The 10,446-nt window shown below is 46.6% G+C and overlaps 1 protein-coding gene across 1 annotated transcript; it reads right to left on the bottom strand.

Annotated features, from left to right (window-relative positions):
* Positions 1-896: 896 nt before the first annotated feature.
* On the bottom strand, positions 897-7,740 carry LOC147010619 (uncharacterized). The gene is made up of 3 exons (XM_085859687.1): positions 4,832-7,740; positions 1,898-2,037; positions 897-1,672 (listed from the first exon to the last, which is right to left on the bottom strand). The coding sequence occupies exon 1, from the start codon at positions 6,891-6,893 to the stop codon at positions 5,952-5,954; it is 942 nt and encodes a 313-aa protein (XP_085715813.1). The 5' UTR covers positions 6,894-7,740; the 3' UTR covers positions 897-1,672; positions 1,898-2,037; positions 4,832-5,951.
* Between the last annotated feature and the right edge of the window lie 2,706 nt (positions 7,741-10,446).

Here is a 10,446-nt window from a genome sequence, read left to right as displayed (position 1 = left end):
TATATATATATATATATATATATATATATATATATATATATATATACACACTGATGAGCCAAAACATCATGACCACTGACAGGTGAAGGGAATAAGATTGATTATCTTGGTACAATGGCACCTGTCAAGGGGTGGGATATACGAGGCAGCAAGTGAACAGTCAGTTCTTGAAGTTGACGTGTTGGATGCAGGAGAAATGGGCAGGAGTAAAAATCTGAGTGACTTTTACAAGGGCCAAATTGTTATGACCAGACGACTGGGTCAGAGCATCTCTGAAATGGCAAGGCTTGTGGGGTGCTCCCGGTCAGCAGTGGTGAGTACCGACTGACAGTGGTCCGAGGAGGGACAAAGCACAAACCGGCGACAGGGTGTTGGGTGCCCAAGGCTCATCGATGCGCGAGGGCAATGAAGGCTATCCTGTCTGGTCCGAACCGACAGAAGGTCTACTGTGGCACAAGTCACAGAAAATTTTAATGGTGGTCATGGGAGGAATGTGTCACAATCCACTGTGCATCACAGCCTGCTGCGTATGGGGCTGCATAGCCGCAGACCGGTCAGAGTGCCCATGATGACCCCTGTCCACCGTCAAAAGCGCCTACAATGGGCACACGAGCGTTGGAACTGGACCTTGGAGTAGTGGAAGAAGGTCGCCTGATCCGATGAGTCCCGTTTTCTTTTAGATCACATGGATGGCCGTGTACGTGTGCACCGTTTACCTGGGGAAGTGATGGCACCAGGATGCAATGTGGGAAGACGACAAGCCGGTGGGAGGGAGTGTGGTGCTCTGGGCAATGTTCTTCTAGGAAACCCTGGGTCCGGCCATTCATGTGGACATCAATTTGATACGTGTCACCTACCTAAACATCGTTGCAGACCAAGTACACACCTTCATGGCAATGGTATTCCCTGATGGCAGTGGCCTCTTTCAGCAGGATAATGCGCACTACCACACTGCACACACTGTTCGGGAATGGTTTGAGGAACATGATGAAGTGTTCACGGTGTTTCCCTGGCCTCCAAATTCTCCAGATCTGATTGAGCATCCATGGGATGTGCTGGACCGACAAGTCCGATCCACGGCAGCTCCACCTCGCAACTTACAGGACTTGAAGGATCTGCTGCTAATGATTTGGTGCCAGATACCACAAGACACCTTCAGGAGTCTTGTGGAGTCCATGCCTCGGTGGGTCGGTGCTGTTATGGTGGCACATAGAAGACCAACAGCATATTAGGCAGGTGGTCATAATGTTTTGGCTCATCAGTTTTTTGGTTTTATTTTTGTTGATTTTTTTTTTAAATTCTGTACCTCATTTAATTTGCAAGAAGCAATCGATGTCCTTCCTTCCCCCTGCCCCACTTTTGCCACAAACTCAGAGTGCCATTTTCACATTTTCCTGCTAAGTGAACACGTCGTTTCACGTCGCAGAAATTGCACAGCAATCATGTTTTCTGCGAATGATGCATAAAATGCACACAAGCCGTTTGATTCAATCGCGAAGTTTCCCATCGTGCTTCATGTACGAGTCGAGTCACGGAGTACTGCACGACCAACCATCAGCATCGAGACACGCTTCCTTAACAGCGTTAAAGTGTCCCAATGAACGACTTGGAAGCGAAGGATCAGCATGCTCGAGTACAAGGCTTTGGCTGCAACTTGAACATGTGTGCACACCTGGTTGGCAATGAAAGGTGGGGATGTAAAAACAACAAAGGTCAGAGAGCGACATCTACCGTGCAAACCAAAAATCTCTGACAAATATGATGCTCACTGTCGCTGTCGGCATTTCAACTAAAAGTCCAGATTATCGGATCTTGCCGAATGAAAGTGGCACGTACGTACGTGCAAGGCAACTCAAATAACTGGCAATTTGTACAAGCACCGTACTTGAGTACTTACTTGGTGGTTTCGCAGAATCTTCCAGAATCCTGCGGACGGAGTGTTACACTGACTTGCTGCGCACAAATCCAGAGAAACTTTTCCTTTGCTTGGGGTGAACGTTAGAGGGCAGTCGCCTTTGTATTGAATGCCGAATTCTCCTGCACGCGACATGGAATTAAAAACAATTGGATATTTAAAACCTCCCTCAATTTTTCAATTCTTAGCCAACCTTTAAGCCTTTGACATGGCACTGAATTTCTCTTTAAAACCTTGAATGTCAGGGCATGTGCGTTTAATCGGGGGAAATGGGGGGATTGAACACAAATATAGAAAGAGGCAAAAAACCCACCTACCAACACTACACAGCATGTACAGCACTGTACTAGCAGGTGTACCTGGTGTTGCCCGGTGCTGTTCTAATCCTGTTGGCATTTTGATAAAATTAATTTTTTTGATTTTTTTTTTAATTTGGGGGGAAGAGAGGGGGGTTGGGTGTCATGTAATATTAGCTTTCACGTAGCAACAAGGGCTTAGGCACGATAGAACAATTATGTGTTTATTTATTTTTAAACGGAACATTTTTTTTTTTTTCAAAACTTTTGTTTTTTTTGCCTAAAACACTCCAGGCACTCACTGATGAACCTCTGAAAGTTTGACGAAGATACGTTTCGTCATCTCTGAGAAATATGTTGACACACACAAACAGACACACAAACATTTAACGGCTCTTTTATAGTATACATTTACAAGGTCGAAGGCTGCTAATGGAACTGCCACTCACACACAAATGGACATACTGTACTAATAAGACAAACACAGTCACTGAGATAGGGGAAATGCAGTTACTTCTTGGGGTACTCTGGGTATCAGCGATGGCCCAACAGTGGAGCAGCTTTTCTCACCACACCCAGTGGGGCATTTCCTCCTCCCCATGGATGCCAACCTATGGGGAATGCCCGTACTCCACCTTTTAAAAGCTGAACACCAAGCTGGGAAGCAGCAGGCCCCTTTTTTATTTTAAGGTTTTTGGTATGACTCAGCTAGGGTTGGAATTGCCGACCTCTCAAACTTGGAGTGGATGATCTAACTGTTCCACCATTGTTGCAAATTTCCTGAGATACAGCCTCCGGTGGCCCGAATTACCATTTCGCTGGAATCTAATCATAAAAATGGCCGTGTGGCAACAACTCTAACAATCAAGGTTACTAAATTTCACACCGTCTGGTGATCAGCCATTTTTTACGTGCAAGGACAAGTCTTAACCAAGGAGTTTGCGCGAGGCTGGCATTCAAAAAAGTCCACTTGAGTAAACTTCGAAATACTCGTCTACTGGGCTCAATGATAAACAGTGCACACCAACATCATCAGATCAACTGATGAAGTACTAATGACTTAACCAACAGCCATTTGACTGTTAGTTTGCTTTGGGTTTAGATGGATGTTCTTTTAACTCAGCATATGCACAAGTTGCATCCATTCGTTAACACAGAGAGAATAAAATCTGAATGACAACTCTGCGCAAATTGTCAAACTATATAACAACTGGAAGGGTACTAGGTAGAGTGCATACCTCCTTCACGCAATGCCTGATCCACGAGAACAAATCGGTCCCAACACATTTTTGAAATATCATGCTGTACAGTACTATATCGTTTTTGGCCCAATCTCTCAATGAAGAATCACTTTAAAAATTAAATAATTCTCGCATCCAGATCCGGATTCGGATCTTCACCAAAATCGAATCAATTCGTCCTTGCCACACACCCAACCTGTCCACCAAGTTTCGTCTGAATCCGTCCAATACATTTTGAGATATCGTGCTATATATCAGTTTCGCCCGATCCATCAATGGAGAAGAATCACTTTTAAAAAGTTATCAGATCTGGATCTGGATTCGAATGTTAACCAACATTGAATAAATTCTTCCTTGTCACACACCCAACATGCCCACCAAGTTTCATCCTAATCCGTGCACCACTTTTTAGATATCGTGCTATATGTAATTTTTAGCCCGATCTCTCAATGGTGAAGAATCACTTAGAAATTCTTGTAGTCGGATCCGGATCCTGATCTTCACAAAAATCTAATCAGTTTGTCCTTGTGACACACCCAACCTGCCCACAAAATTTCATCTGGATCCGTCCACTACTTTTTGAGATATCCTACACACAGAGACAGACAAACAGACAAACAGACAGACAGAAAGGGGTGAAAACATAACCTCCATCACCTTCGGTGGTGGAGGTAAATAGGAACACATTTTTCAGACATGGACAAAAGTTAAATTGTCAGGTTGTCAGGGTTCCAGTCTTTCCTCCTCTCATTAAATTAAGTCCCAAAGCACCAAGTTTGAGTGCAAGATCAGGGAGGTACCAGAGTGGGGATTTTGGTGTCGCAACTGCAGCGCAACCTCAGGTGCGAGTAAATCCGGCACCATGCACTGCTCCAATACAGTCACAACATATCTGAGGGAATGGCTCATGCAGGAACAGTTCCAGCATGAGCATCACCCATGGTATCCTGACTTGAAACAGGGAGCTGGATCAGAAAGCAGTCTCAGGTCTTGACTTCCGGTTCTGGGTTTGGAGCGTCGGCAGGTCTCCTTCACGGCTCTCTGCTGACGATCTCAAAGTTAAGTTTCCAGGCGTTATCTGTCCCATGTTAACTGTTTTTTTTTCTCACTACATGTTACTGTGTGTTCCTAGTTCGGTTTGGTTTCAAAAATCGTGCTATTTTGTGAGATTTTGTCAACCTTGTCTTACTGGGTGCTTGAGGCCTGCCCTTGAGGCTTGAGGCCGACCGGTTCCCCTTGGTGTACGATCGTGTTTATTTGTTTTTTCTCCCCATTACCTTCAATTTCTGTCTTCCCCACTTTCCTAACGTCCCCCATCCCTCCCAACTCATCACTCTATTTCTTATCTTAAATCAAAAAACAAACAAAAAAAACGCTACCTTTCTCCTTGCACACTCGTGTCTCGATTCTTCTTCTTCTTCTTCCTCTTCTTCATCTTCATCTCCTCTTCTTCTTCTTCTTCCTCGATTTTTTTCTGCAACACTTCCATGACCTCATCTGTTGAAAACTCTCTCAAATGTTAAAAATAATAATAAAAATGATCTCTTATAATGCTTCATCTTCCTCTTTCACATGTGTGGTACTCTTTACTGTATCATAATGCACTACTCTTCTGCTATTTAAACAGACTGCTCCAAATTCGACCTTTCCTTCATACCTTGCCTAAAAAAATCCAACTGTTGCAGCATTTCTTCTATCCATTCTCTGAATTGGCCTTTATTGCACCCATCAAGAATTGTGTTAAATCGCATCTCTGACCTAAAACTTTTAAAAACCCCATGGTCCTGCAGCATAGCCTGATATTTCAGAGCAATTGTTCAAATTTGCATAAAAGCACCAAAATTGGTACACATGTAGAATAATGTATTCCGAACAATTCTAGATATGGAGCCACCCGAGATTGTGCCTTGGTCACCTTCGGCGACCATTTTCCAAAATGGCCGCCATTCTACTTTAGCTAAATTAGCTATATGCTCTTATTTTCTTATTGTAATGGTGGTAGATGTAAGAAAAGTGTAAAATTCAGTAAAGTGACCATGAAAAGGCATATTCAAATATTATGAGCCAGTATTTTCGGTAAAAAAGCCATTATTTCATTTGTAAATTGCTGCTCTCCTGAAACTTTTCGCTGAAAAGTACCCATTATTGCCTGGAGAACAAGAGTCAAATGATATTCATCACATTCAATGGGTTTGGAATCAACAAAAATTGCATTATCGATTACATACTTTACTCTATTTTGAAAAGGTAACTGATAATCGTGATAATGACAAACTCAGAAAATGTAGTCAAATTATTGCACACTTCACTTTGAAGCGGCTACGGTTTACTGTCTACTACCATTCTACCAGCACACATGATACACGCATACATCAGTGTAGTACAATATGAGTTTTTGAGCTCAAGTGTACTGGCTCTGGATCAAGAAGTCAACACTTTTACAAGCAATGCGACTTTGCATTTGCACATTCTCAGCTGGGCCGATATCTCAGTCTGTGTCTACTGCGTCTGTCTACTGGCATTCTCCTTCACAATCACACAGTCCAGTGCATTGCAGATTAGCCTTCTTGCATTTGCAGCGGTTTCTACAGCCTTTTTTGCAGCCGCGCGACACCAGCTCGAAGCAGCTTTTTGAAGCCTCAAGGAGTGTGGTCCAGAGTGGTTGTAGGACCCATCCTCTGTTTGCCGCCAGCCCCAGCTTGTTGGTGATGGAAGCACGGGTTTAGGGACCAAGACCTGCCCCAAGACATAGCCACCCTGGAAGACTGATCTCTTCACATGCTGTTCCAAAGCACCGTAGGTAAGTGGGATGCGCTGGACGGAGTTCCTCTTGGCGAAGAGTTTCATTCTGGCCTCGTTGACATCCGTATATGGACTGGTGCGGTCATAGAGGAGCACCACAAACCTTTCAATGCAGTGCATTGTGTCATCCTGGATGTTAACTGGCGTGGTGGTCAGGGTCACAAGAGAATCTTTCAGTTCTGGAAACGAGTTCCATGTGGCCCAGGCAGATTTCTTCCCATGCCCCACGAATGCTGATACCGTGTCACATCCGGTCATGGCGTGGAAGACAGGGAGGTCACATGCCTTTTGTGGACTGAGGGAGGCAGCTATTTCATGGGCAGGGATGTAGCGGTAGTTCTTGTCCGTCCCAAAGGCAATCCAGAGTTCATCCATGCATGGTAGTGCCTGGGCTACCATCACCGCCAAGATGACGACGCCGATGTCTACGGTTCGAACTTTAATCCGACGGTGGTCATGTTCTGCAGCATGGGTGGTCATGTTACCAATTACAACACCACTTCCACCACTACCACCACCACAACAAAATACTTCTGAACCTGTCACTGATGCTGTATGCGAAAATGGATTTTCCCATAAAAATGACCATTTTTCCCCAATGCAATGGTTGGAAATATAATAAATCAACACAACTGACATTTGTATTGTTTTCCTTTCTAAATGCACATCACCGGGAGTATTTATCACCTCTGAGAAACCTACAAAGAGAATAACAATGACAGATATCCAATGTTGTTAAAGTAGAATGGCGGCCATTTTGGAAAATGGTCACCAAAGCTGAGCAAGGCGAAATCTCGAGTGGCTCCATATCCAGAATTGTTCAGAATACATTAGTCAACATATGTACCAATTTTGGTGCTTTTATGAAAAGTGTAACAATTGGTTTGCTATGCTGCAGTACTACTAAAGGGGGAAATAAGGAAGAATACGACGGCCATAGAAAAGTTAAAAAGATTCACACAGTCACGTGAGGATTTGCATGAAGCCACCATGTGTGCGCCTACGCAAGTGAAATCTGGCCCGGAAACACCCGTGGTGGATACAAGCTGACCCCGTGTATGGACAGAAGTTTGGCTGGAAATTGCTGAATTCGGATCGGACAGGTTTTCCAGGCGAGCGTGTGTGTAGAGCTCCGAGTGGCCTGCCCCGCACATTCTGTTTGCAGAGTGTGCAAAGCGGTTTCCCTGATACGTTGTGCGTGCCCCGGCTTGCGCGAGAAATCGCGCGGTTTCGGGGTGCGAGTGACATCATCGGGGATTCCGCGGCGCGGGTTACGGGCGAGCAGAGCAAAAGGGCTTACGTGGGGAACCCCTCGAAACGCGAGGCTTGCTTTTGATGTGCAGGGTGACGTCATGGCTGCAAACATGGTTGGAATCCGGCAGGAGGGAAATCCCTGCCGGATCTTACCGTCCGAGAGGAAGGGACGAGGAGCGCGAAGCTCAAACAGCTGCCATGACGTCATGGGAAAAGAGCGCGGGTTGTGAATTGCCACGCTGGTGCGCAAATACAAGAAAAAAAAAAGAGAAGAGAAAAGCAAGCCTCGCCACTTCGGGTAAACAGGATTCCCAGACAGGGGGTAGGAGACCTCCTTGTTTGGGCATAGGAGCATCAGTTAGTGGGAAGGGTTAGCGGAGCGATAGCTCGACCGGCTTCATGGGGACATGAGTTGTTCCTCATAGAGCCCGTGGGATGGGTTAGTTAGAGGGGATGTTAGGATAGATTTAGAAAGGGAAAAGGGATTTTGGAGACACGGACAGACATGGAATGTGTAGTGGGGACGTAGCTTAGCAACGTAGAGTTAAATAGAACGTGCATGAGTTTAAGGGATGACGAGGGAGCACGAGATAGGGGATTTAGTTAGCAGAATGGCAGTGTTGAGTATGGTGTAAATTGAGAGTGGAAAATGTACAATGAGTGATTGAGGGCCAGCGGGCCTGTGTGAATGTGGAATGCATGGTGCGATGAGTGATTGGGGGGAGGAGTGATTCCAACCCAAGGGATCCCGGGGTCAGAGTAAAGTCAGGTAGTGGGTTAGCCAAATTTACAAAATGGAGGTCGTTTTGCTGTTGGTGCGAGTGTAGGCCCAAAACCCATTTGGAGGGGTGCAGGAGTCAAGTTGACAGGCTGGGAGCGTGGCTGCGAACGGTGAGCATCGCTTAGTGGGCACCCCGGGCACCGGACTAGTCGGCCGCAGTAGGCCAAGGGCCCAAGAGGGGCCGGGATAGCGTAGTGGGCACGGGTGGGCCCGCATGAAGCAGGACCCATAGCGCCAAAGGCCGCGTGGGCAGTGTCGTGGGCATGGGCACCTGGGAAAAAGGGGCCCGTGGCGCCAGCCTGCCATGTGAGCATCGAGGGGGAATAGCCGTGGAAGGCACTCCCCAGATCTTAGGGAGCTGGTAGGCTCGGAGACAGCCTCAGGGCCCGGGGGTGCTGTAGTTTGAGATTCGACAGAGGGTAGTTCCTGCCAAGTGAGCCACGCTGCCCAGCCACGAAACCGTGCAAGGGCACGAGGGAAATTTGAGGGCAAGGCCCAAATTTGGAAGGACACCAACAGGCGACAGGAATCTTGGTTGGTAGAACCAATAGCTTAAGTGACAGGCGCTTTTGGAAAGCCCCGGGGTAGTTTTTGGATTAATAAATGTGAGGGTAGATAGGGAAATGTACCCCTTCTCACCTTCCATCCCTTCACTCGCGGTAGGCCGCTGGACTCGACGTGGTAAAGATCGCTGAGATCTGAGGGAGGCCATTCTGAGGCTTTGTTGGGCCTCAAGACAGGACGCTAGCCTCTCCCTTATTCCCCTCCAGGAAGGGAACGTAGGGGTTGGACGTAGGCTAGGTGACATGGTCGGTTAGCCGGACAAGGAAGATAAAGGGGGTTAGGGAGACGGAATTATAAAGGGAAAATAATAATAATAATAATAATAATAATAATAATAATAATAATAATAATAAGATGGGGCTAAATTTGGTTTTGTTGTGCAAATTAAGGGAGTGGGTATGGACAGAGACAGGCAAAGGCGATAGGATGGGGGGAGACCATAGTTTAGGTCCGATCCCGCCTTCAGAGCGGCCGGCACCACCGCACTCCCTCTACCAACCTCAATGAACGAGCCCAGAGGCCGGCTGGCTTCACCTGCCAGCCTGTTATGCTACAGCGGCCTGTTCCGGCCTTGCCATTCCTTGTCTGCCTGCCTCTGCCTTGACCCCATGCCTGCTACCATTGTGTCTTGCATTTGCCCGTGTTCATTCCAACAACATGTGCACCAGGATCATCGTGCAAGTTGCGAGGACTGCCCTGCAGGCAGCCGCACATGGGGACTGCATTGATGCAGACTGTGCACCGTTTTGTGTTTGCTTGCGTCCATGTCCATCCAGTTCATGTCAAGGGGGAAGCCTGGGACTGTATTGGGCAGCCGGCTACCTTCTTGTTCATGTCAAGGGGGAAGCCTGGGACTGCATTGGGCAGCCGGCTACCTTCTTGTTCCTGCATAGGGAGCCAGAGACTACATTTGGGCAGCCTGGCTACCCTCTTCAAATGGCCTGTTGGATGGCATATGGCATGCCGGGTTAGGGTGAGTTGCCTCCAGCAGCTGAAGACAAAGAAAAAGGTTCAGTGACAGACAACAGGGCCTTTTGAACACGCCCTGAAGACATCCGACCTTCAGCTGTGGGGGCGCTCACCCTCATGAACTACTGGTTGACATTTGCCATGCCTTTTTCCCCACAGAGTCCATCGGTCCTGGGCCATGGTTTAGTGTAAATTTATAAGTTAAGGTAAAATTGTACATGAGTTTTGCTCCCCCTGCATGTTTGTCGTAGTGCCAGCAATTATAGGAAAGTCGTCTGTATGAGTGAGTTTGTTTAGTTAGTTACACAGCCCATAGGTTATTTATTTTTGGGACATGGATACACCAAATGTCGCACTCAGGAATCCGAAGGTAAATCGTACTCGGGGAGAACTTGCACATGAAGGCACACGAAATTTTGACGACTCGGGATGAGTCTGTAAAAAGGGGAGGGGGTAGTGTTACAGTGGTGAAAATTCACAGAACACCATTCAGGTTCTCCAGAGATCAGTTATTTCGATAAGTAAATGTTTCAGGTTAGATTCCCCCACCAATGTGTCATGGGTCTTGTTTGTGTGCCGGGCTGTGAATCTTCAAGGTAGCCGTTATTCTTTCTCTGTCTTTAA

This window comes from Eptatretus burgeri, chromosome 16 (assembly GCF_056783735.1).
Source record: "Eptatretus burgeri isolate ZD-2024b chromosome 16, Ebu_testis_v1, whole genome shotgun sequence".
Classification (NCBI taxonomy): Eukaryota; Metazoa; Chordata; class Myxini; order Myxiniformes; family Myxinidae; genus Eptatretus; species Eptatretus burgeri.
Note: the sequence above shows the minus strand (reverse complement) of the source record. Positions and strands in the feature narration are given on the sequence as shown.

Excerpts from the sequence above, each read along its gene's own strand:
- LOC147010619 (XM_085859687.1), bottom strand. The coding sequence starts at position 6,893 with ATGTCAGTTGTGTTGATTTATTATATTTCCAACCATTGCATTGGGGAA.